Raw genomic sequence first — 27396 nt, 5'->3', positions numbered from 1 at the left:
TACAATATTGAATGTCATAATTAATTAGTTTTGCCTGCATTTCAGAACATACATCACAGCACATCAGAGAATTGTCCACAATGTACAAGAATGTATAATATTTTTAAATATCACATTAAAACGAAACCCTATTATGAGTGTGTTAGTTCATAAAATAAGATTTCATAAAATAGGAATGATTTAAAATTGATCTCTATTTTATGAACAGTCCAAACCATTAGCCTAATGTGCACACAGATTGCAATCTGAGAAAAACAAAGCGTGCGTGTGTGAGACACAGTCTGTCTTAAGTGGTAATAACACAGATCTGTGTTATTACCACTTATCAGACAGTGTCAGAGCTAATTAATAGATTAGCACATTCAGTGACACACTTCAGCTTTCTTAGGTGACAGTACACACACACATCACTCTACTCAAATTCAAATCAAATCCAAAAAAAATATTAAGCCCTTCTTACATCAGCTGATATCTCAAAGTGCTGTACAGAAACCCAGCCTAAAAACCCAAACAGCAAGCAATGCAGGTGTAGAAGCACGGTGGCTAGGGAAAAACTCCCTAGAAAGGCCAGAACCTAGGAAGAAACCTAGAGAGGAACCAGGCTATGAGGGGTGGCCAGTCCTCTTCTGGCTGTGCCGGGTGGAGATTATAATAGAACATGGCCAAGATGTTCAAATGTTCATAGATGACCAGCAGGGTCGGATAAAAATAATCATAGTGGTTGTAGAGGGTGCAACAGGTCAGCACCTCAGGAGTAAATGTCAGTTGGCTTTTCATAGCCGATCAGGACATGGACAAATGACGGTTATTAGTTAATAACTGTATTTCAATCATAAAGCACTTTTCACAATCCCCAAAATATAACATTTTTGTATTTCAAATAAATTGTTGTGATAGAATGAAAGCGTACCACAATGCACTTCAGCCCAGTTTAAAAAACATTTCATTTTATAGTAATCATAAATATATGAAGTTGTATGTGCAACATAAAGGCAAGCAAGCAAAAAAATGCATTAAAACAAACAAAAAGTCAATTTCAACAGAGCTATTAACGGTGCCTTAAGAGCATTGCTATATGAAGGGGAAAGGGGAAGTGGGATACCTAGTCAGTTGCACAACTGAATACATTCAACTGAAATGTGTCTTCCACGTTTAACCCAACCCCTCTGAATCAGGGAGACACTCATGGCTCATCCATCCATTGATCTATTCATTCACAGAAACACATGTGTTTCTGCCTGTCACTTCTGACACTACATACAAGAGTAGATACTTATCAATATTTTTCAGTTGAAAAAATACATGTTCGCAACAGTCTCACTGCGGGGGATTCTGTACCTGACAGCTGATACACTGTGGTCTGTAATAATTTCCATGCTGGGGCACAGTGGGAAAGTTGATATCAAACACGTAATAGGACTTGAAGCACACATCCAGTGCCCCACGCAGTGTACCTTGCTCCAATGCCTGTCCACTAATGACTGTAAACACCTGTGAGCAGTCCCCAAGAGCCAACACAAATTAGTAGGGTCTGGTCACTTCCGCCTCCGCCTGGTGCAGGTCCCAACCTGTTAGATATAAATCATCATCATTTTGAATATGAGGACTTGTGCAAAGGATGGAGGTACACTGACAATGCCATCGCGCACAATTTGTTTTGTATACCATATAGCCATTTACAAATATAAATATAAAACATCCAATCCCAGTTTCATGCCTACATCTTCCATTCATTTGGAGCTGAGGCTCATAGGTTCATTTACACAACAATGTCTTGGAGTGTGCAGTTATGCATAACTGATTTTTTTGCATGCTGTTCCTTTCATTCGAGGTTTGTAAATGCTATCATCTAATTTCCCCATCAATCTCCCTATGCCTCCCCATGCCTATCCACTATTTAAACCTACGGGCTGCAAGTCAATGAAGGACTTTCTGGTCTCTTCGATGCTGGGTCGGAATCGTCTTCCTGACAATATTTGTAGCATGGTGTTGGGAGGACCACTGGCAGAATCTTAAAGCCATGTCACCTTGTATATCTAGAGAGGAGAATGTTTAGTGAATAACTTGATTGTTTCAGGATTTAAAAATAAATTAGCATCTGAGACACCACCAGAAGGGTAATTTCAAACTAGACCTGCAAAGCAATGTCTTTTTGTCCTTGAAGTCCGTGATCCAATTTCCCCCTGAGAACGCTGGGTTTTAAATTTTACATTTACATTACATTTAAGTCATTTAGCAGACGCTCTTATCCAGAGCGACTTACAAAATGGTGCATTCACCTTATGATATCCAGTGGAACAACCACTTTACAATAGTGCATCTAAATCTTTTAAGGGGGGGGTTAGAAGGATTACTTTATCCTATCCTAGGTATTCCTTAAAGAGGTGGGGTTTCAGGTGTCTCCGGAAGGTGGTGATTGACTCCGCTGTCCTGGCGTCGTGAGGGAGCTTGTTCCACCATTGGGGTGCCAGAGCAGCGAACAGTTTTGACTGGGTTGAGCGGGAACTGTGCTTCCTCAGAGGTAGGGGGCCAGCAGGCCAGTGGTGGATGAACGCAGTGCCCTTGTTTGGGTGTAGGGCCTGATCAGAGCCTGAAGGTATGGAGGTGCCGTTCCCTTCACAGCTCCGTAGGCAATCACCATGGTCTTGTAGCGGATGCGAGCTTCAACTGGAAGCCAGTGGAGAGAGCGGAGGAGCGGGGTGACGTGAGAGAACTTGGGAAGGTTGAACACCAGACGGGCTGCGGCGTTCTGGATGAGTTGTAGGGGTTTAATGGCACAGGCAGGGAGCCCAGCCAACAGCGAGTTGCAGTAATCCAGACGGGAGATGACAAGTGCCTGGATTAGGACCTGCGCCGCTTCCTGTGTGAGGCAGGGTCGTACTCTGCGAATGTTGTAGAGCATGAACCTACAGGATCGGGTCACCGCCTTGATGTTAGTGGAGAACGACAGGGTGTTGTCCAGGATCACGCCAAGGTTCTTAGCACTCTGGGAGGAGGACACAAGGGAGTTGTCAACCGTGATGGCGAGATCATGGAACGGGCAGTCCTTCCCCAGGAGGAAGAGCAGCTCCGTCTTGCCGAGGTTCAGCTTGAGCTGGTGATCCGTCATCCACACTGATATGTCTGACAGACATGCAGAGATGCGATTCGCCGCCTGGTTATCAGAAGGGGGAAAGGAGAAGATTAATTGTGTGTCGTCTGCATAGCAATGATAGGAGAGACCATGTGAGGATATGACAGAGCCAAGTGACTTGGTGTATAGCGAGAATAGGAGAGGGCCTAGAACAGAGCCCTGGGGGACACCAGTGGTGAGAGCGCATGGTGCGGAGACAGATTCTCGCCACGCCACCTGGTAGGAGCGACCTGTCAGGTAGGACGCAATCCAAGCGTGAGCCGCGCGGAGAGGGTGGAGAGGAGGATTGAGAAGTTGAGAAATTGAGAAGGCTCAGAGCAATCGGTAGTGAAGCAGACAAACAATTACTTTTCCATTGCAGTTTAATCATTAGCCTGGATTACACCTAACTCTGGAAGTCCTCCTGACCGGCACAATGCATTGATAATGAAAGGAGGCTATGCTTTTACTGGTTGGCTCTCCTCTGTGTCTTTCTCACTCAAACACCCACAGCCACACTCAGCCCTTCTCGCTCCCCTTCTGTTACAATGGTTGGATTTTCAAATTCAAACAATGAGAGGTCAAATGTTAAAAAAATTACATTTGAGAGAAGCAATTAAACCCTGTCGCAAAATTTGAGCAAATATTGCATTAACAAACAGCTGTGAGTCACTTGGGTCGCATGTGCTGTGAGTCACTTGGGTCGCATCAGCCAAGCTAGTTAATCATAGTAAACAGAATCAAATTCAAGTCTAATGTTTTTGTAAAAAATTGAACACACCATGCCTGGAGTATCCAGCAGACGCCGATACTCTCTAACTATGTCTTCGGCGCCTGGAGAGCAGTTATTGTTGGGGGTTAACTGCAGAAGGGCAAAAGGCAGATTTTTCCACCTTGCTGGCACGGGGATTTGAACTAGCAACCTTTCTGTTACTGGCCCAATGCTCTTAACCTCTAGGCTTAACTGCTAGAGGGAAACCTACATTTCTAAATGACATACTTTGAGGAGGGAAGGGTTGATAAGGCAGGTCAACTGGTTGAACAAAGACAAGAGAGCGAGGAGAGATTTCACCCTCAAAACAAATCCAATGTATACCCCACATAGATTCCACGTCATAATACATTGACAAATTATGTTGAAACAACCAGTTTGTGCCCAGTGGGATGAGTCTTCCATTTTGATAACTGATGATATTATCCACGGTCCCCCTTGGATTAGCCTCATCTGCACAGCATAACAAATTCCTCACTGTGTGGTTGGATATATTCGCTGTCCCATGTCCCATGTTTTTACAGTATGGTCTGTCTAAAGCAGTATGGTTTCAGCCAACTGATTCATTTTTTACATTTAAGTCATTTAGCAGACACTCTTATCCAGAGCGACTTACAGTAGTGAATGCATACATTTCATTTCATGCATAAAAAAAAAAAAAAAGAATTATACTAGCCCACCCGTGGGAATGAAACCCACAACCCTGTCATTGCAAACACCGTGCTCTACCAACTGAGCCACAGGGAAGAGGAGGTATTAGTGATGCTGTCTACACCCTCAGATGATGCAGGTTAGATTAGATTATACCGATTTGGGCACTAACACATACTCCTTATGTAATCTCTGTATTGTATGGCGTCCAATTGGCTCATTCATCCCCCCATGTAACCATTCCCCAGGTCGTTGCTGTAAATGAGAATGTGTTCTCAGTCAACTTACCTGGTAAAATAAGGGTTAAATCAATAAACAAAATTGTGACTGGGATTTTAATACCACTTGGATTGATCAATATAAACCACATTATATAAACAATAACACTGTAAACTAGTATAAGCCTGCTTATTTACTTCAAAGCTGTTCATTATTGTTCATATAATAATGTTGATAACGAGAAGTTTCACACCAAGTCTTGATTATATTGACACTCTGAACATTTTCTTCAGTGCTTGGAGTCTTTGGCAGTGACATTGTGTTTTGTGTGAATCCAAGGTACCTTGGGGCACATCAACCAGTATAAACAACCTGTGCCCTGCATTCAAAGATGATCTGGCTATTTGAATGATTGTTTAAACTTTTTCATATTTGACTGGCTCTTAGGCTCATTCAGCATATTTCCAGTGATTTCAGTAAAACTGGATTTGATTGTTGGATTTACCTTCCTTAGTTGGAGCTAGACTGTAACAGAAAGGAGGGTGTGTGTGCGCGTGTGTGTGTGTGCGTATGAGTGCATTGGAGGTACATTGTTTGATTGAGAGGACAGGAGGGTAGGGGAGAGAGTCAGGAGAGAGGGGAGAAAGGAGGGTAGGGGAGAGAGTGAGGGGAGAGAGTTATGGGAGAAAGGAGGGTAGGGGAGAAAGGAGGGTAGGTGAGAGAGTGAGGAGAGAGGGGAGAGAGTGAGGAGAGAGGACAGGAGGGTAGGGGAGAGAGAGAGGGGAGAAAGGAGGGTAAGGGAGAGAGTGAGGCGAGAGTCAGGAGAGAGGACAGGAGGGTAGGGGAGAGAGTGAGGACAGGAGGGTAGGGGAGAGAGTGAGGAGAGAGGGGAGAAAGCAGGAGAGAGGACAGGAGAAAGAAGAGGGGGATGGGGCTGTACACTTGGGAGAAAGTATGGCTCTTAGTGAGCAAGCCAGCTGCCAAACAAGTCCTTAAATAATTACTTTTAGAAGTCTTAGGATGCTCTCCAAGATTCTTTAAAACATTCATGGATACTAGAATTCTCCTGCTTTTTAGGGGGTTAGTAAAAATGAAACACAGGCGACAAAATCATAATTTGACATCTTGTTTACGTACTTGTTCTAATAAAGACACAGTTGAATCAGAAGCTCATGTGTTGTATAACTAGATATTTTAAATGGAGACATCCAATGTTTTCAAGGCTCTTATCCAGCCACATTGATGGCTTCTGTGATTTGAAAGTCAGTCAGTGAAAGTCTGTGTCTCATTTCATTAAACAGGTAAAACGTGTGAGATTGTATCTTAACTTCCACCTTTATCCTGTAATATAATATTTTTTTCATCAGAAAATCAAATGATCTTTGGTGGAGTCCAAAGACTATTTTTACTGTGATAAACATTTATTCAGAATTCCAAGTTTGATTTGCTCCTGAAGGGGCGATACTTTATCTGAGAACAACCATAAAATGTACATGTACATTTGGGCTGTCTGCCTAGCCACCAATTTCCTTAAACAGATAAAACATGTGAGATTGTATCTAAACTTCTACCTTTGTCCTGTAATATAATATATTTTATCAGAAAATCAAATGATCCTTATCAAATAGTCCAAAGACTATTTTTACTGTGATAAAAAATAAAGAAATACAGAATTCCAACTTTGATTTGATCCTGAAGGGGCGATACTGTATGTGAGGACAACCATAAAATGTACATGTAAGTACATTTGGGCTGTCTGCCGAGCCACCATGTCTCGACTATACGGACACCAACTATCATCCATTTAGATAAAAACAGTCTGTGATGCGTTTTCTAGTCGTAGTAAAAATGTTACCTGACTTGAATTCCTATCTGATCATCAAGTGGCGACCAATCGTTCAGGGCAGGTGGGTCAAAACCTACCTGTTTTGAACACCACCTGTTTAGCAAAAAATACAAAATTATATGATTATTATTATTTATTTATTTTGGCTGCCTGTTTTGTATGTCATTTAGGCATTAACAATACGTGTCACATATCAGTTAGCAAATAATGTAAAAATAATTCCTTCAGTTAATAAAGTCGCATACAAACGTGGTCTCTTTTTTGCTTTCTTGAGTAAGGCAGCTCCAAAAATGTAGGTGTTTCAGCCTAGCTCAGTGCTTTCTGTTGTGGAGAGGCAGACAGCAGAACATACAACGCATAGGGGTTGGTCATTTTCTCTAGTTGCGCCGTGATTGGCTGTGTTCTGTAATTCATGGGGACATTACATCACCGCCAAATCTACAGGGAGAGCTAGAAAGTTCAAGCTCCTTGGGTGTTGCCATAGTTACATTAGAAGTGCCCTTCCAAGAAGGCTCAAGGACATTGGCCACAGATAAAATCATGTCAAATCCGTTATTATCTACCGTAGCTTTGATTGGACCGATCATGTCAGCGTCATACTTTCAAAATCTTACTTGCAGTCTTGCAGTCATCATCATGAATCACGTCGACAATCTACTGGAATATCCTTTTCAAACCTTGTCATATGAAGAGAAATTATAGATAAAAATGTATCGGTGCTCATTGGCCATTGGTCTTAAACATTACACAAGTTGGAAATCGCAAATTCAACAATGAGTGCAAGTGTTGCAAAAGCAATCACTATTTTGCTTCCCCTGCCTGCTATTCGATGGAGAGGGTGTGTGGTTCAAATCTGGGTTTAACGGTCTCTTTTCCAAGCTTAAAAGGATAAACATTAACATGCAACACCATGGCCAGAAAAGGTTTAATACATTAGCCATACTATCAATCCAGCATGACTTTTGCCACATTCAAAACAACTGGAAACTCGGAACTGGGAAATCTCAGACCTCCCTGTTCAAGTGAGCACAGCACAACGTTGAGTCCAAAAATGTATTGTATGCTGCTGCATAAATGATGTAATATGCTAGGGAGATATGTATACTGTAGCTAAGAAAGTAATACTAAGTGTATGATGTGTAGTAAGCTGTTAGTAGCCTATGTGCCTCACCCTAATAATTTGGTCCCTTTCCCTCCTCATAACTTAGCATACTGTTCTGACTTGGTGGTGCACATGTAGCCTATAGCCTGTTTTAGATAAATGTCATCATTAAATATTGTAAGAGCTTTCATTTTCTGCTTATATGCCCCCTTTATTTATCCTACAGTTCTGAGTTGCTGTACAGGGAGAATACTGTAAGAACGGCCCACAATCTGAAATCTGTTTCTGTACATTTCAAAAGTGCTGAACAAATTGTTATATTGACTAAGTCCGTCTTAACTCGCTCATTAATGCCTTAATCAAAATTACGGATTGCCTCTTGTCCCCTCATCGTTCCCTTATGCCATAGTTTGTACATCTCACTTGTCAGTGGAAACCACATTTGTTTAAGTCAGTCAGCCATATCAGCTATGTTTTTAAAAAGGCAGTAAATGAGGCTGAATGAACTGTTTTGCTGCCAAACAAGGTTCCGCTGATAGCCAGGTGTAGCGGTAGTAAGGATTAACTCCATGGTGCTGAAAATAAAGCTCTGCTGTTGAGACAGCTTTATGTAGGCCCTAACAGTTTGTGTGAGTGTTTGTCACTGTTACAGTGCAATTAATATTGTAAGGATCGACGCAGGGCGACGAGAAGCAAGTACAGGGAGTGAGCATTTAATAAACAACAGACATGAAACAGAACAGGAACAGCATCTGGGCAAGGAAAAATAACGACATTAATGACAATAATGCTGACACGGGGAACCAACTGAGGAACAAACACATATAGACGGGGCAGTCAACGAAGGGAAGGAGTCCAGGTGAGTCCAATGAGTGCTGCTGCGCGTAATGATGGTGACAGGTGTGCGTAATGAAGGGCAGCCTGGCACCCTTCAGCGCCAGAGAGGGGGAGCTGGAGCAGGCGTGACAAATATATTGTTTAGTGTTGTGGTGTTTAGTGTTGTGGTGCCTGCTTTGCAGGCATGCATAAAAACATGTTTTTGTTGAGTTTGCCCCACCAAGATTTACATGCTAAAATTTCCACTGTAATCATCCCATTCAGAGGCTATGGGAATGTGGGAACTCCTTCAAGACTGTTGGAAAAGTATTCCAGGTGAACCTGGTTAAGAGAATGCCAAGAGTGTGCAAAGCTGTCATCAAGGCAAAGGGTGGCTACTTTGAAGAATCTCAAATATAAAATACATTTTGATTTGTTTAACATGAATACTGAATACTTATGTTCTTGAGGCATCACTACAGACACCCTGGTTCGAATCCTAGGAAACGTTGTAGATCCTTTACGGTAGTAGGTTTGGGCCAGTTAAGCACGGCTGTGACTTTGCCTTTGTCCATGTTGACCCCTCCTGGTGTCAACACGAACCCTAGGAAGGTTACCGTAGTAACGTAAAAGGCGCTCTTCTCAGCCTTGACATAAAGATGGTAGTCCTGTAGCCATTGGAGGACCTGTTGCACATGTTGTACGTGTTCTGCAATGGAGGGAGAGTAGATCAAGATATCGTCAATGTACACGATGAGGAACTGGTTGATCATGTCCTGGAAAACTTAATTCATGAAGGACTGGAAGACTGCGGGAGCATTGGTGAGACCGTAGGGCATAACCAGGTATTCGTAGTGACCCCTAGCGGTGATGAACACCATCTTCTACTCATCCCCACTTCGGATACGGACCAGGTTGTAAGCACTATGTAGGTCTAGTTTAGAGTCCAACCTGTTTTAGTGTGGCCAGAATCAGAGGAAGAGGGAAGCGATTCTTGATGGTATGGTCATTGAGGGGTCGGTAATCTATGCAGGGACGGAGACAACCATCCTTTTTTTTCACAAAAAAAGAAACTGGATGAAGCCGGAAACATGGATGGATGGATGAATCCCATGTCGAGGGCCTCTTCTATATATGTAGGTGTCCATAGCCTCATTCTCTTGGATGGACAAGGGGTAGATCCGACCCTTAGGGGGCGATGTCCCAGGAAGGAGGTCGATCGCGCAGTCCTCCAGGCGATGAGTGGCCAGAATGGACGTCATTTTCTTGCTGAAGACACTCAGGAACTGGGCATATACAGGCGGGATGTGGGTTGTAATGGCAGACTCCGATCCTTCTATAGAGGTGGCTCAACAGGGTAGACTGAAGCAGTTCTTAAAACAGACGGGAGACCATGACAGCAGTTCCCCTTACCGCCTGGAGATGGCAGGGTCATGAAGGCTTAGCCAGGGGTGACCGAGGATGAGGGGTTCTTTAGGCGAAGACAACACCATTAACTTAATGACCTCAGAGTGAAGGAGGCCAATCTGAAGGGTGATACTTTCCATCATGCGAGTCAAAAGACCAGATCTGAGAGGTTGTCCGTCCAGCGCATTAATCCTAAAGGGAGGATTAACAGGGATTAGTTTGACTCTTAACTGTTGTACCAATTATTCGTAAATGAAATTAACTGTGGCCCCCCAAGTCCACTAGTCCCCCCACAAACTGAGTGACCCCATTAGCAGAAAGAAGAGCTGCCTTTTGGTAATATTCAAAAGCGTAGAGGTGCTTACCCGGGCGGAAGTGGAGTGGTTGTGGTCACCCCTTCGTGGGGAGGGGGGGGAATCGGACAGCTATTGAGTTGGGGGTTACTCAATAGAGGAACAGGTTTTCACGTAACCTCCGGTGTCTCTCAGCAGGCGTGAGAGGGGTGCGGCCGAGTTGTATGGGTTCGGGGCTATTGGACCGTGGTGGACGAGAGAAGGTCGTGGAAGACTCGCAGGCCATGTATTGGTTTAGGTCTGTTAAATCTCCTCTGCAGGCCAGTTCAGTCTGTAACTCCCGATTAAAACCCCTCCGGTAGACTGTAAGGAGAGCTGGTTCACTCCATCCACTGCCGGCAGCCATGGTACGGAACTCAAGGGCATACTCAGTGTTGGAGCGATGACCCTGTCGTAGCTCACATAACAGGTCCCCGGTGTGACGACCTGAAGCTGAATGGTCTAACACCTCCTTGAAGAGGACAGATCAGAACTTTGAGCGGCCCACAAGGCTATGACCCAATCCAGAGCTTTGCCTGTGAGTAGGGAGATGAGTCCACCCTGTCTTTGTCAGAGGTGTAGTCAGCGGGGGGATGGTCTATGTACAGGTTATACTGCATGAGAAATCCTTGACATTTCCCTGGGGAGCCGTCGTATTTATTATAAATGGATATGGGAGTGATGAACGAGAGGAGGCTGTGGCACCTAATAATCGGTGAAGCAGGAGGGGCTGGCGAAGGAGGTCGCAGTGTTCTTCGGTTCGTTCCTCTTGTTGGGATAGACGTAGTTGCAGCTCCGCTGAATCCATCTGTTGTTTTAGGTGAGGTATTCTGTAATGAACACGATGGGAGACAGAGAGTTGGTGCAGGTGTTTATTGTAAAGGACCACAGGAGGAGGCAGGTACCTGGGTTCAGGGGCAGGCAGAAGGTCATACGCAGGGGGTCCTGCATATGAAGGCAAAAGTACAGGCAAGGACAAGGCTAGTAACATCGTCTGGGAGATCAGGCAATAGGTAGATAACAGAAATCCGATAGGCTAAAGTACAGGCAGTGAATAGGCAAAGTTGTCGTTTGTGAGGCAGGCAAAAACACGGGAGGAGTAAATTATGGGAAAAACAGAGCTCCGAATAGAAGTGTGTCACAAAACAAACAATACCTCACAATGATGTGGTGCAAAGAACAGAACTAAATAGTGTGTGATAATGACATACAGGTGTGTGAACAGGTGATTGGGATCTGGAAAGTGAGCTGCGTACAGGGGATCTACGTGTTTGAGAGTGTGAGTTGGAAGCAGACCTTTAGAGTTCTTGGGAACAGGAATGATGGTGGTCATCTGAAAACATGGGGATTACAGACTCGGACAAGGAGAGGTTGAAATATGCCTGCCAGTTATTTTGTGCTTGCTCTTAGAACGCGCCCTGGAATATCGTCAGGCCCCGTGGTCTTGCTGGTGCATAAAATGAGTTCATCTGGTAAAGGCATTGTTAGGCAGATCACGGCTGGGTCTTTTTTTGGCATCCGTTATGGACTGTAGCCCCTGCCACATGCGACGGGCAGCGGAGCTTGTATATTATGATTCGACCTTATTCCTGTATTGTCCTTTTGCTCGTTTGATGACTCTGCAGAGGTCATAGCGGGACTTCCTGTACTTGTTCCTGTCTTTAGCCATAGCCTCAGGGTTGTCTGCGTTAGCTCTGTGTGCAGTAGCCCTGTCCTTTAGTTTAGCTCCAACCTCTGTGTTAATCCAGGGCTTTTATTGAGGAAGCAGCAATCCTACACTGTGATGACAACGCCACTGATGCATTTCCTAATGAAACCAGTGACAGGTGGTTAGCTTGTCGATGGGGTGGTAGAGGGCTATACAGAATGTATACAGCAGTATGTAGACACCCCTTCATATTAAGTGTATAGCTACACTACATATACAAAAGTATATGGATGCAACTTTTAGTGGATTTGATTATTTCAGCCACAACCGTTGCTGACAGATGTATAAAATCGAGCACACAGTCATGCAATCTCCAAAGACAAACATTGGCAGCAGAATGGCCTTACTGAAGAGCTCAGTGACCTTCAGCATGGCACCGTCATAGGATGCAACCTTTCCAACAAGTCAGTTAGTCAAAATCTGCCCTGCTTGAGCTGCCCCTGTCAACTGTAAGTGCTGTTATTGTGAAGTGGAAAGGTCTAGGAGCAACAACGGCTCAGCCGCAAAGTGGTGGGCCACACAAGCTCACAGAACGGGACCGCCAAGTGCTGAACCGCGTAGCTCGTAAAAATCGTCTGTCCTCGGTTGCAACACTCACTACCGAGTTCCAAACTGCCTCTGGAAGCAAAGGCCAAGCCTAAGATCACCATGTGCAATGCCAAGCGTCAGCTGGAGTGGTATAAATCTTGCCGCCATTGGACTCTGGAGCAGTGGAAACGCATTCTCTGGAGTGAAGAATCACGCTTCACCATGTCAGTCTGACGGACGAATCTGGGTTTGGCGGATACCTGGAGAATGCTACCTGCCCCAATGCATAGTGCCACCTGTAAAGTTTGGTGGAGGAGGAATAATGGTCTATGGCTGTTTTTAATGATTCGGGCTAGGTCCCCTTAGTTCCAGTGAACAGAAATCTTAACTCTACAGCATACGTTCTAGATGATTCTGTGCTTCCAACTTTGTGGCAACAGTTTGGGTAAGGCCCTTTCCTGTTTCAGCATTACAATGCCCCCATGCACAAAGCGAGGTCTATACAGAAATGGTTTGTCAAGATCGGTGTAGAAGAACTTGACTGGCCTGCACAGAGCCCTGACCTCAACCCCAAATCAAATCAAATGTTATGCTACTGCTGTTGAATAAAATGTGACTAGTATTTTCTTCCTGCCTGGAATCCACACTAAATCCATGCTCTGTTTCACTATTGCTTTAGAAAGTTACCGTGTGGATTCAAGGCTAGTTTTGTTCAGTTAATAACCAGGTTAACTTTTTTAAGCCTTGACAGTTCAAATGTACACTAGTGTAGAAAGTATTCAATATATACAAGGATGTGTAAATACTATGGACAACAATAGGTCGCCTGACACAGGTTAAGGAGCCACTATCTCTATCACAAATATAATTTATATATTGAGATAAGTAATCTATTTGTCATCATGTTCCCTGGTTGTATATGTGAGGACTAGAGAACATAGATGTTTCCGACAGAAGAAAACACAAAGGGTTTCATTGCTTCTGTCTTTACTAGAACATAATTTAAACTGAATCCAAAAGCAGAATTGCACAATATTTACAAAACACTTGCTTACACCAGTTTTTGTGTTGTTCGGAATGTTCCAAAGCATTCCATAGAATGTCGAATATAATTATTCTTGTAGATATTCTATCAAATGACAGAGAATATCAATACAGTGTGTTTAAAATAATACAACTGAACGCATAACACAAATACTAACTTAAAAATAATGACATAATACATGATATGCATTGAAATCCAGTCATCACCTGAGAACTGTAAATAACCACAATAAAACACATGATAAAAATGTACTTCATTCCTACTGTATATGTAGCTTCACCATAGCTGGAACAATTGTATGACATTTTTAGTGAGAGGTACGTTCACGTATTCACATGTACAATGAAATTCAACAAGGTAAACAACACAGATTTCTGAAAGGTTTTAGAAACCAAGTGGGAAACAATTCAGTACCATTGAAATCAAATATCTTACCTCGTAGAGGTGGCAACAGGTTAGGAGCTATGGGAGGAAACTTTTAAACATTTTACGCCCCCCCATCACTTCACCATACGGCTAAACGCCATGGCTAACCGCCTGGTCTTCCCACTTATGATCTTTAGTGGATAAGTTGAAGTTGTGAACGAAAAACACATACAGGTGCATCTGTACTGAAACGCAATACTATTGGCTTTTTTTTAATGGGGGGGGGGGGGGGGGGGGCGGTTGAGGGAAATGTAAGAGCAAGACTTAAAAATACCTGACTGTCTGCACACCAAACTATGCACTAAGAGACTCTGCCTTACAATGAAAACATCTGCGCTTCAATCCCGCACATAAATTCTATGAAAACTATAAGCTTCTTTTCTTGGAATGTTATCCAGCTATATTTCAACACAACATAATTCTGGTACATAAAAGTGTCTTCATCAAAGGCTAAACCTCTGGTTGATCATGGAAAGCTGGATACTAGATAGATAAGGGACCAGACCAGATGCTTCCAATATAGACTAGACCACGTGGATAACATTTCACTTTAAGATCCTTCCAATGTAGATGCTGCCACATGGACAACGTGTAATTCTAAAGTTGAGTAACGTGAACTGGCCAGCCCAGCCAGTCAATCAGTCTGGTAGTGGTTTAATAAACAGCTTAAAGAATCTCTTCAGCTATTTTTGTAAAACTTTTTTTCTGTGAAAAACAAAATATCCCATGTATAAATACAATAATGTACACACACTTAAAGAGAAAATATTTTTTTAAATGCAAACTTCAAGGAGTAGGCCATTGAAGAAGTTGGTCTGATGCCCCCCCCCCCCCTTACTTGTGGGATCAAAAGAGAAAAGGACCCCCCCACCACCACTTGTGTGATGTCATGTCATACCTAGACAACCCATTGATCGCCTTTTTAAGTAAATGAGGAGAAAAGGAGCCTGGAGTGCGTCTTTAAGACTGGTCCCCTAGCTACCAGCATAAGGTTTTAAGTAGCACTGTGTGAACCCGAGTCCTTTTATTTAATGCTCTGTTTCTCTTGACACTCATTCCTACAGGTGGTATGGCTCCCAAAGCTCTCCTATGCATCCATCAATGAGAAAACGATGGAAAAACTAGAATAATATTATGTTTTAACTCCCTGTTGTGCGTCACTTAAATCCCTTAACTGGAATGTTAACCACTAAATGTTGACCTCTAAAATCAATGTTGCTCTGTGGTTGGTTAAACTATTAATATACTGTATCTGGATGTGAACTTCTGTGGGTTGAGTTTCAATACGTTTTCACCTAACAGGAACATTTCCAGTTTAATGGGCTTTGCCTTTCTCACACACCTTCTCCTGTAACCTAGCCTGTAACCTCATCCCAACTCCTAGCCTGTTACCTTGTCCAAGCTCCTAGATTGTTATCTAGCTCCTAGCTTTTTACCTAGCTCCTAGCCTGTTACCTAGCCAAAGCTCCTAGCCTGTTACCTAGCTCATACCCTGCAAGCTAGTCGTAGCCTGTTACCTAGTCGTAGCCTGTTACCTAGTCCTAACTCCTAGCCTGTTACCTAGTCCTAGCTCCTAGCCTGTTACCTAGCTCCTAACCTGTTACATAGTCCTAGCCTGTTACATAGTCCCAGCTCCTGGCCTGTTACCTAGTCCTAGCTCCTAGCCTGTTACCTAGCCCTAGCTCCTAGCCTGTTATCTAGCTCCTAGCCTGTTACCTAGTTCAGCCTGTTACCAAGTCCTAGTTCCTAGCCTGTTACCCAGCTCCTAGCCTGTTACCTAGTCCTAGTCTGTTACATATTCCTAATTCCTAGCCTGTTACCAAGTCCTAGCTCCTAGCCTGTTACCTATCTCCTAGCCTGTTACCTAGTCCTAGATCCTAGCCTGTTATCTAGCTCCTAGCCTGTTACCTAGCTCCTAGCCTATTACCTAGTAGTAGCACCAAGCCTGTTACCTAGTTCTAGCTCCTAGTCTGTTACCAAATCCTAGCTCCTAGACTGTTACCTAGCTCCTAGCCTGTTACCTATTCCTAGTTCCTAGCCTGTTACCTAGCTCCTAGCCTATTACCTAGTAGTAGCACCTAGCCTGTTACCTAGTCCTAGCTCCTAGCTTGTTACCTAGCTCCTAGCCTGTTACCTAGTCCTAGATCATAGCCTGTTATCTAGCTCCTAGCCTGTTACCTAGCTCCTACATTTTGCCTAGCCCCTAGCCTGTTACCTAGCTTCTAGCCTGTTACGTAGTCCTAGTTCCTAGCCTTTTACCTAGTCCTAGCCTGTTACCTAGCTCCTAGCCTGTTAACTAGTCCTAGCTCCTAGCCTGTTACCTAGTTCAAGCTCCTAGTCTGTTACCTAGTCCTAGCCTTTTACCTAGTCCTACCCTGTTACCTAGTCCTAGGCCGTAGTCTGTTACCAAGCTCCTAGCCTGTTTACTAGTGCTAGCTCCTAGTCTGTTACCTAGTCCTAGCTTCTAGCCTGTTACCTAGTTTTAGTTCCTAGCATGTTACCTAGTCCTAGCTCCTAGCCTGTTACCTAGTTCAAGCTCCTAGTCTGTTACCTAGTCCTAGCTCCTAGCCTGTTACCTAGCTCCGTGCATGTTACCTGGTACTAGCTCCTGACCTGTTACCTAGCTCCTAGCCTGTTACCTAGCTTGTTACCTAGCCTCTTACCTAGTCTTAGCTCCTAGCCTGTTACCTACCTCCTAGCCTGTTACCTAGCCTCTTACCTAGTCCTAGCTCCTAGTCTGTTACCTAGTTATAGCTCCTAACCTGTTACCTAGTTCTAGCTCCTAGCCTAATACCTAGTCGTAGCTCATAACCTGTTGCTCTTCTGTTAGCCAACTTCTCTGACATGTTCATTTGTTGTCATGTCAAACATGTATGACAAAGAAGTTGGCTAAAGCACATATGTTACAGATCTGGGATCAGGCTTCTGTAGCTAGCATATGAGACCAATGTAAAGTTATGAAGCAATATTATCTTAAGCCACACAGCAGAGTTGGGGTCAATTCCATTTTTAATTCAGGAAGTACACTGAAATTCTAATTCTCTTGAATGGTTTTACTTTCTGAATTGACTAGAATTAAAATGGAATTGACTTCAACCCTGCCACACAGACTAACACACCACTCAATACACACACAGATATATCCAATGGTGATTTGAACTGGAATGTTTTTTTGGACTAAACACAGATAGTGTAGACCAGGGAGTAGGTGACTAGATTTAGCTGTGGGCTGATTTTTGTCATTGCGGCTGGTTGGAGGACCAGAACATAGTTATGAAGCTTTAGATCACTTTATTGGTCAAACAACGTCTAACTGAAATGTAACTTCCGCTTTTAACCCAACCCTCTCCGAAAGACACACATACATACATACATGCATACAGTATACAGGTTTTGGAGGTGTCAGGGCCACCACACTGAGTGCCTGGGGAGCTGTTGTTGTGGGGGGTTAAGTGTCTTGATACCAGCAAACCCTTCGGTTGCCAGCTCACTTCTTGACAGATTTTTCCAGTCGGACCCGGGATTCGAACTGGCAAACCTCCGGTTGCTGGCTTGCTTCTCTCTAACCGCTAGGCTACCTGCTGCCCCATATAAAAATGTGTACACTGCAACCACAACTAAGCCTAAAAAGAGATTTTGAAAATAACAATCATTGAGACACGATGATGTCTCTTTTTTTTATTTGTAGGAATACTTGGGAACTGATTTCCTAAATTAAACAAAAAACAAGCAAAATAAATTGTGTTAAATTGGTCCGCAGCTTACAAAAGGGGACCGCAGGCATTCCTGATCTAAGCCTATCATTGCTGCTGTTGTGTGTGGTTGGCTGGTGGTCTCTGCTGTGCTGACTGAATACTAAACAGCACTTCAGTGCAGCACGTCTCTGTTGCCTCCTCTTCTCTGCCCTCTGTTACCACCCAGAGCTGGGCTCAGATAGCAGAGAAGTGTTCCTGGCAGTCGGAAGCTCGACGTGTGGTGGGGCTACACCTGGTCAGCATGGTGATCTGGGTGCTGAAGTTGTTGCCGTTGCTACCCAGATACTGGGGCTGCTGGTATTTGGTGTCTCCTTTACCCAGAAACCTTTGCATGTGCCACCTTCGCCACTTACGTTTCACCTCCCCCTGCACCTGGTGGGGATAGAGGTAGGAGAGGAGGGAGAGAGCACGTGAGAGGGAGGAAGAGAGGAACATAAACAGAAGGGGAGAGATTGAGAGGAGATAGGACACAGCACGAGGGATAAGTCAGAAAAGATATAGACACAGAAAGAGATAGATGAAGAAGACTATCTGTTAGTCTTTATCTATCTCTTTCTGTGTCTAACAGATAGACACAATGAGACTCTCGGTGTGAGAAAAATGGAAAGTTTACAGTATTAGATCCAAAAATGTATTCCAAATTTACCCTGACATTGTCAGCTCATCTTAGGAACTTTTTTGTGTCTGTGGAGTGGTGTGTATGTTATTACCTCTCCATTTAGGAAACAATACAGTACTGCAACCCCAAACCCCTGAGAGAGAGACAGAGAGAGACAGAGAGAGACAGACAGACAGAGAGAGACAGACAGACAGACAGACAGACAGACAGACAGACAGACAGACAGACAGACAGACAGACAGACAGACAGACAGACAGACAGACAGACAGACAGACAGACAGACAGACAGACAGACAGACAGACAGACAGACAGACAGACAGACAGACAGACAGAGAAAGTCAGAGAGAGAGAGAGAGGAGACAACAATCGATCATTAGGATTCCTGATGATGAGTGTTCTGTTTCATAGAAAGGCCTTTGCCCCAGAGAGACTCAGCCAGAGCAGTTGTGAAAGACTGAAAAATGATCCCAAAGATTATGACCAAATTCAGCATGAGGTAGGGTCATTAATTCTGGGCCTGATAGAATTTTGTGCTGAGAGGACATGAGAGGTTTTTCCCGAGGGAAAATACGAGTTTAAAGCAGATATAAATTAAGACTGCTATCATAACAACTAGATCATTGCTCTCACAAATGACCTGGGTATTTGGAAAGAAAATATAAAGTCAGAATGACTTGTGAGAGAGAGAGCTCCTTGAGAGTTTGAGGGTCGAGGGTTTACATTCTTGAGTTGTACATTATGCTATGTAATCTGTCTTATATATTAACTTCTATTTAGTGCACATATCTAAATGGTTAGACGGATGAAAATGTATCTTTCTGTGCCATCTGATTCAAGTGTTTACTTCATATTCCCTAATAGCCAGGAAAAGCTCCCGCAGCAGGTTTTCCTGTGGTATTCTGTATCTCTTTCTCTTTACCACAAATGGCCTGTTTGGCTCAACCTCAACTCATAACACAGAACGTAAATCTCGTGGAAGTCAGATAGGGACAGGGAGGATATCAAACCTCATTATTACACATCCTATGATTGTATTACGTTGTTTTTTTGACACTTGGAGAATGCAGAGAACATAGACCTATTGCATTCTTTACACCCTGAACTGTTAACATACTAGACTGACTGGGACTAATTACATAATATTGTTAATATCCTTACAGTGTGTTTAGAAAGTATTCATTCCCCATGACTTATTCCACTTTTTTTCTACAGCCGGAATTCAAAATGGATTAAAGAAATAAAACATCTCACTCATCTACACACAATAACCTATAATTACAAACTGAAAACATGTTTTTAGATTTGTTTGCAAATTTATTGAAAATAAAATGACAGAAAAATATAATTTACATAAGTATTCACACCCCTGAGTCAATACTTTATAGAAGCACCTTTGGCGGCAATTACAGCTATAATTACACCCGAGTCTTTCTGGTGAAGTTTCTAAAAGCTTTCCACACCTGAATTGTGCAACATATGCCCATTTGTCTTTTCAAAATTCTTCAAGCTCCAATTGGTTGATGATCATTGCTAGACAACCATTTTCAGGTCTTGCCATAGATTTTCAAGCAGATTTAAGTCAAAACTGTAGCTTGGTCACTCAGGAACATTCACAGTCTTCTTGGTAAGCAACTCCAGTGTAAATGTGACCTTGTGTTTTAGGTTATTTTCCTGCTTAAAGGTGAATTCATCTCCCAGTGTCTGGTGGAAAGCAGACTGAACAGGTTTTCCTCTAGGATTTTGCCTGTGCTTAGCTCCATTCTGTTAAGTTTTTTATCCTGAAAAACTCCCCAGTCCTTAACAATTACAAGCATACCCCTAACATGATGCAGCCACCATAATGCTTGAAAATATGGAGAGTGGTACACAGTAATGTGCTGTATTTGATTTGCCCAAAAGATAACACTTTGTATTCAGGACAAAAAGTGAATTGCTTTGCCACATTTGTTTCAGTATTACTTTAGTGTCTTGTTGTAGGCTGTCATTGTAAATAAGAACTTGTTCTTAACTTAAGGATCGGACCCTTTTTCAATTTTCGCCTAAAATGACATACCAAAATCTAACAGCTTGTGGCTCAGGACCTGAAGCAAGGATATGCATATTCTTGATACAATTTGAAAGGAAACACTTTGAAGTTTGTGGAAATGCGATATTAATGTAGGAGAATATAGCACATTAGATCTGATTTATTGATACATGGTTTATTGATACATTTTCAAGTTCATAACTGTGCACTCTCCTCAAACAATAGCATGGTATTATTTCACTGTAATAGCTACTGTAAATTGGAAAGTGCAGTTAGATTAACAAGAATTTAAGCTTTCTGCCCATATCAGATATGTCCATGTCCTGGGAAATGTTCTTGTTACTTACAACCTCATGCTAATCACATTAGCGCATGTTAGCTCAACCGTCCTGTGGGGGGGGGTCACCAATCTCGTAGAGGTTTACTGACTTGCCTAGTTAAATAAAGGTAAATAAATAATAACACATTGTGTTAGCTAATCCAAGTTTATCATTTAAATGGGTAATTGATCATTAGAAAACCCTTTTGCAATCATGTTAGCACAGCTGAAAACTGTTGTGCTGATTTAAAGAAGCAATAAAACTGGCCTTCTTTAGATTTGTTGAGTATCTGGAGCATCAGCATTTGTGGGTTCGATTACAGGTTCAAAATGGCCAGAATCAAAAAACTTTTTTCTGAAATTCGTCAGTCTATTCTTGTTCAGAGAAATGAATGCCAGAATCAAAAAACTTTTTCTGAAACTCGTCAGTCTATTCTTGTTCAGAGAAATGAAGGCTAGAATCATGTGAGAAATTGCCAAGAAACGGAAGATCTCGTACAATGCTATGTTCTACTCCCTTCACAGAATAGCGCAAACTGGCTCTAACCAGACTAGAAAGAGGAGTGGGAGGCCCCGGTGCAGAACTGAGAAAGAGGAAAAGTACATTAGAGTGTCTAGTTTGAGAAACAGATGCCTCACAAGTCCTCAACTGGCAGCTTCATTAAATAGCACCCGCAAAACACCAGTCTCAACGTCAACAGTGAAGAGGCGACTCCGGGATGCTGGCGTTCTAGGCAGAGTTGCAAAGAAAAAGCCATATCTCAGACTGGCCAATGAAAAGAAAAGATTAAGATGGGCCAAAAGAACACAGACACTTGTCAGACGAACTCTGTAGATACAGGAACTCTGTAGATACAGAGTACATATGTCTTCCTACAGACACGTTGTCTTAATTCTGACCTTGCAGTACTGGGTTCACTGTCTGGAGTGGATGGGGGGTCAACACTGTCATTCCTGATCTCAATCTCTATCTGTGTTTTGCCTGTCTGATCCGCCATTTTGTTCGCTCCTGTCTTTTTTCCCTTTCTGTGAGATCCCTCACTCTTTCTTTTTTGACTCTCTAAATCCTTTAAGTCTGGTGTTTTTGTTTAAGGAGGCTGCTCTGTGGTGTGGGTCAGCATGCCTGCGCTGTCTGTAGAGTCTTTGCCTTTCAGCAGCACCTCATTTCGCCATATTTATCAAAAATAAAGCCATATTATGTGATTACAATATTGAAACAGTAATTAAAATGCTAGTAAGTATTTTTTAATATAATTGTTGAGGGTTTAATTTAATGTTACGTTGAAAAAAAGTTTGTGGTGTTATTGATTGTCACTGGAGTTATCGTCATGTCACTGGTGTTACCAGCAAGAACAGTAACACCAGTGACGATAACATCAGTGACAAATCTGCAGACAAGATAGCATATCTAAGATGGTGGCCACTGTAGCTCAAACCATACTTCATAAATTGTAAATAAATCACTTAATCATGCAATTTTATCAATAATTTTAATCAAATTTCCTTTCCCCTTACTATAAAATGTATAACACCAGTGACACATCTTAAGTCCTCGCATGAAATTACCAAGTTAAATTACATTTTAGTCATTTAGCAGACACTCTTATCCAGAGCGACTTACAGTAGTGAATGCATACATTTCATAGAATTTTTTTTTTGTATTGACCTCCCGTGGGAATCGAACCCACAACCCTGGCATTGCACACACCATACTGGCGTTGCAAACACCATGCTCTACCAACTGAGCCACAGGGAAGACGTTGTTAACAGATGAAGAGAGAGTGCACACTCACCATGTGCTTTTCAAAACAGTCCCGTCTCCAATGAACCTTTGACCGAGGAAGAATTTGTCAAAGATGTTGCATTTTTTTCAAAGTGGTGGTTTCTATAAATTTTAACACCAGTGACATGAAATTGAGGGACAGCTATTACTTGTAAATTATTTGTAATATTTATTTGATGTTTTTTCTTTTCTAAGTAGTCCACTAAATAACTATATAACTTTCCTTTGTATTATGACATTTAAAGAGAGAGAAAAATATATTTTTAAACTCAAAATATATCACTAAACCATGACTCCTGACCCGAGGGACAAGCCAATTTCATGGTACTGACAGTGCTCTACAATATATAAAAAATCTTTGCAATATAACTGTCTTACATATGTTTTATTAATAATAAAACACTTCAATTAAATCAAAAATATATATTTTTTGTTTCATTAACTCACACTTTTAAGTGTTTTTCCTGGTGAATAAGGCCAGGACAGGAAAGCCACCATTTTCGTAGAATGACCCATGTGTTCCGTAATTCAATACAAGATAGTTATAAAGTAAGTCACCATATACTAAGGCCTACATGCTATATTATAGCCTTGAGGCCTTAGTTCTTTCCTACCTGGAAGGATCTTACAATCAGGTCAAAGACCTTCCTACCTGGAAGGATCCTAGAACCAGGTCAAAGACCATCCTACCTGGAAAAATCCTACAATCAGGTTAAAGACCATCCTACCTGGAAGGATCCTAGAACCAGGTCAAAGACCATCCTACCTGGAAGGATCCTAGAACCAGGTCAAAGACCATCCTACCTGGAAGGATCCTAGAACCAGGTCAAAGACCAACCTACCTGGAAGGATCCTAGAATCAGGTCAAAGACCATCCTACCTGGAAGGATCCTAGAACCAGGTCAAAGACCATCCTACCTGGAAGGATCCTACAATCAGGTTAAAGACCATCCTACCTGGAAGGATCCTAGAATCAGGTCAAAGACCACTCCTACCTGGAAGGATCCTAGAACCAGGTCAAAGACCATCCTACCTGGAAGGATCCTAGAACCAGGTCAAAGACCATCCTACCTGGAAGGATCCTAGAACCAGGTCAAAGACCATCCTACCTGGAAGGATCCTAGAACCAGGTCAAAGACCAACCTACCTGGAAGGATCCTAGAATCAGGTCAAAGACCATCCTACCTGGAAGGATCCTAGAACCAGGTCAAAGACCATCCTACCTGGAAGGATCCTACAATCAGGTTAAAGACCATCCTACCTGGAAGGATCCTAGAATCAGGTCAAAGACCATCCTACCTGGAAGGATCCTAGAACCAGGTCAAAGACCATCCTACCTGGAAGGATCCTAGAACCAGGTCAAAGACCATCCTACCTGGAAGGATCCTACAATCAGGTTAAAGACCATCCTACCTGGAAGGATCCTAGAATCAGGTCAAATACCTTCCTACCTGGATGGATCCTAGAACCAGGTCAATGACCATCCTACCTAGAAGCATCCTAGAACCAGGTCAAATACCATCCTACCTGGAAGGATCCTACAATCAGGTTAAAGACCATCCTACCTGGAAGGATCCTAGAATCAGGTCAAAGACCTTCCTACCTGGAAGGATCCTAGAATCAGGTCAATGACCATCCTGATTCGAGTGTTGATGTCTTCAGGGATGAAGGCAAAGATGATGTAGTTGATTCCGAACAGAGGTATCAACAGTAGTGTGGATTTAGCCAACCTCCTGTGGATCAGAACAACAGACAGAATGAGGGTTGTTTTTTTTTTGGCAGTATATCTTTGAATAATTATTTATTTTGTGTGATCATCTGAAATGTTGTATTCTAAATGGTGAGCTAGACAGAAAAAAAATACCAATATTATCGATATTTCTTGACCATTCCTAATCACATTGACTGTGGATTTGGATAGAGAACATTCCAGACTGTTCATATTTCCAATATCTACCAATAATCAAAGGACAGAGGTGAAGCTAACCATTTTCTGTAGCTGGAGGGTATTTTATAGCAATATCTCAGAGCTGGGTGTCTTTGCAGGATGTCTTTCCTGAGGAACAACATTACAATGGTAGGGTAAAATGTTGTACAACCTGATATGAAAGTTGTGACCATTGCTCTCAGAAAAGGTGCGTCGACCAAAATGTAATAGGATTCCAAAATTGTTTAGCTGGTCCGCACTCAAAAAAAGACCTCCTACACCTGTCTTTAAACTAAAGAGCAAGTTTATTCCCCCCACTTTTAATCCATCTATCATAAAATATATATATATATATATTTAACCATTATTTAACTAGGCAAGTCAGTTAAGAACAAATTCTTATTTACAATGATGGCCTACACCGGCCAAACCCGGACGACGCTGGGCCAATTGTGCGCCACCCCATGGGACTCCCAATCACGGCCGGTTGTGATACAGCCTGGATCATTACTTATTGTAAACTTGTAGAAAGCAAAATTGATCAAACTTTACAACAGAACAATCATAAGAGATATAGAATTAACAACCTTTCTTCCTCAGAGAGATTAGCATTAGAGCAGTTGATAAATGATGAGGGCCTTACAAAAAAAAAATCTGATTAGGGGGATGCTATTGATTAGTATTGTAGTACAGGACACATGCAAGTATGTTGAGAAAATTTAAGAAATGCTTGTCGATCAGAAGTACTATAGACGCCTTCTGCTTAACCCCACAGCTAATCACAAAACGGAATTAGATTCCTTATTAAAACTTGGTCTACAGAGCAACTGGCTTAGAAAAAAAAATCAAATTCCTTATTATGTATTTCCCTGTAACTCCCGTTATATAAAGACTTCATATGTTTCATACAGACATTTCCTGTGAGACCACTTGTTTCTGGTATGGTTGTTTAGGTGAAAATGTATCGAAATTTGTAGTCTATCATATTCAACCTGACTTTTTTCCTATATTATAGAAACTACAGGTTGCTTGTTGAAAATCCCACTCATTGATGAAGGAGAATGGCTTGTTACACTTAATGTTGCTGCACTTTATACAAATATAGTGAATCAAGCTGGCCTCGAGGCATTATCGTATTTTCAACGGGTGCAAATCACGAAAACCACTGACCAATTACATGGTAGAATTGTAAAAAAAAAAAAATGGTTCTGTCAAAAAATTATTTTCTGTTTGACAATGAATACTTTTTACAGATGCATGGAACGAGTACATCATTGGCACCAAATTACTTATATAAACTCTAGATTCCAATCCATCTCCTTTTCAATGGACAAGGGTACTGAAACTATTCATTTTCTTGATGTACAAGTGTATAAATCATCTGGGAAACTATATAGCTACCAGTGTTTGTATTTGTATTTATTATGGATCCCCATTAGCAGCTACTCTTCCTGGGGTCCAGCAAAATTAAGGCAGTTTATACCATTTTTAAAAACATTACAATACATTCACAGATTTCACAACACACTGTGTGCCCTCAGGCCACTACCACTCCACCACTACCACATATCTACAGTACTAAATCCATGTGTTTTTATATTGTGTGTGTGTGTGTGTGTGTGTGTGTGTGTGTGTGTGTGTGTGTGTGTGTGTGTGTGTGTGTGTGTGTGTGTGTGTGTGTGTGTGTGTGTGTCCAATGTTTGTGTCACTTCACAGTCCCCGCTGTTCCATAAGGTGTTTTTTTAATCTATTTTTTAAATCAAATTTTACTGCTTGCGTCAGTTACTTGATGTGGAATAGAATTCCATGTAGCCATGGCTCTATGTAGTACTGTGCCACCCATAGTCTATTCTGGACTTGGGGACAGTGAAGAGACCTCTTGTGGCATGTCTTGTGGGGTATGCATGGGTGTCCGTGCTGTGTGCCAGTAATTTAGACAGACAGCTCAACGCATTCAACATGTCAATACCTCTCATAAATACAAGTAGTGATGAAGTCAATCCCTCCTCCACTTTGAGCCAGAAGAGATTGACATGCATATTATTAACATTAGCTCTCTGTGTACATCCAAGGGCCAGCCGTGCTGCCCTGTTCTGAGCCAATTGCAATTTTCCTAAGTCCTGTTTTGTGGCACCTGACCACACGACTGAACAGTAGTCAAGGTGCGACAAAACTAGGGCCTGTACGACCTGCCTTGTTGATAGTGTTGTAAAGAAGGCATAGCATCGCTTTATTATAGACAGACTTCTCCCCATCTTAGGTACTACTGCATCAATATGTTTTGACCATGACAGTTTACAATCTAGGGTTACTCCAAGCAGTTTAGTCACCTCAACTTGCTCAATTTCCACATGATTTATTACAAGATTTACGTTGAGGTTCAGGGTTTAGTGAGTGTTTTGTCCCAAATGCAATGCTTTTAGTTTTAGAAATATTTATTCCTTGCCACCCACTCTGAAACTAACTGCAGCTCTTTGTTAAGTGTTGCAGTGATTTCACTCGCTGTAGTAGCTGATGTGTATAGTGTTGAGTCATCCGCATACATAGACACTCTGGCTTTACTCAAAGTCAGTGGCATGTCGTTAGTAAAGATTAAAACCGCTACCCTGGGGGAATTCCAGATTCTAAATGGATTATATTTGAGAGGCTTCCATTAAAGAACATCCTCTGTGTTCTGTTAGACAGGTAACTCTTTATCCACAGTACAGCAGGGGGTGTAAAGCCATAACACATACGTTTTTCCAGCAGCAGACTATGATCAATAGTGTCAAAAGCTGCACTGAAGTCTAACAAGACAGCCCCCACAATCATTTTATCATCAATTTCTCTCAGCCCATCATCAGTCATTTGTGTAAGTGCTGTGCTTGTTGAGTGTCCTTCCCTATAAGTGGGCTGAAAGTCTGTTGTCAATTTGTTTACTGTGAAATAGCGTTGTATCTGGTCAAACACAATTTCTTCCAGAAGTTTACTAAGGGTTGGTGACAGGTTGATTGGTTGGCTA

At 42.3% G+C, this 27396-nt stretch overlaps 1 protein-coding gene across 2 annotated transcripts in view; it reads right to left on the bottom strand.

The window, feature by feature from the left end:
- Positions 1 to 13463: 13463 nt before the first annotated feature.
- Positions 13464 to 27396, bottom strand: part of LOC106569811 (vasoactive intestinal polypeptide receptor) — a 103152-nt gene continuing 89219 nt past the window's right edge. Inside the window, exons 11-14 of one of the 2 annotated variants that reach the window (XM_014141442.2) lie at positions 24456 to 24524; positions 24072 to 24201; positions 18430 to 18471; positions 13464 to 18091 (exon numbers count right to left, since the gene is read on the bottom strand). In XM_014141442.2, coding sequence (XP_013996917.1) covers positions 17894 to 18091; positions 18430 to 18471; positions 24072 to 24201; positions 24456 to 24524 — 439 coding nt within the window. In that variant the 3' untranslated portion in view covers positions 13464 to 17893. The remainder of the gene's footprint in view (positions 18092 to 18429; positions 18472 to 24071; positions 24202 to 24455; positions 24525 to 27396) is intronic. The other variant, XM_014141443.2, reaches the window with a different exon arrangement.

This window comes from Salmo salar, chromosome ssa14 (genome assembly GCF_905237065.1).
Source record: "Salmo salar chromosome ssa14, Ssal_v3.1, whole genome shotgun sequence".
In the NCBI taxonomy this organism is placed as follows: domain Eukaryota; kingdom Metazoa; phylum Chordata; class Actinopteri; order Salmoniformes; family Salmonidae; genus Salmo; species Salmo salar.
This window is presented reverse-complemented; position numbering and strand designations above follow the sequence as displayed.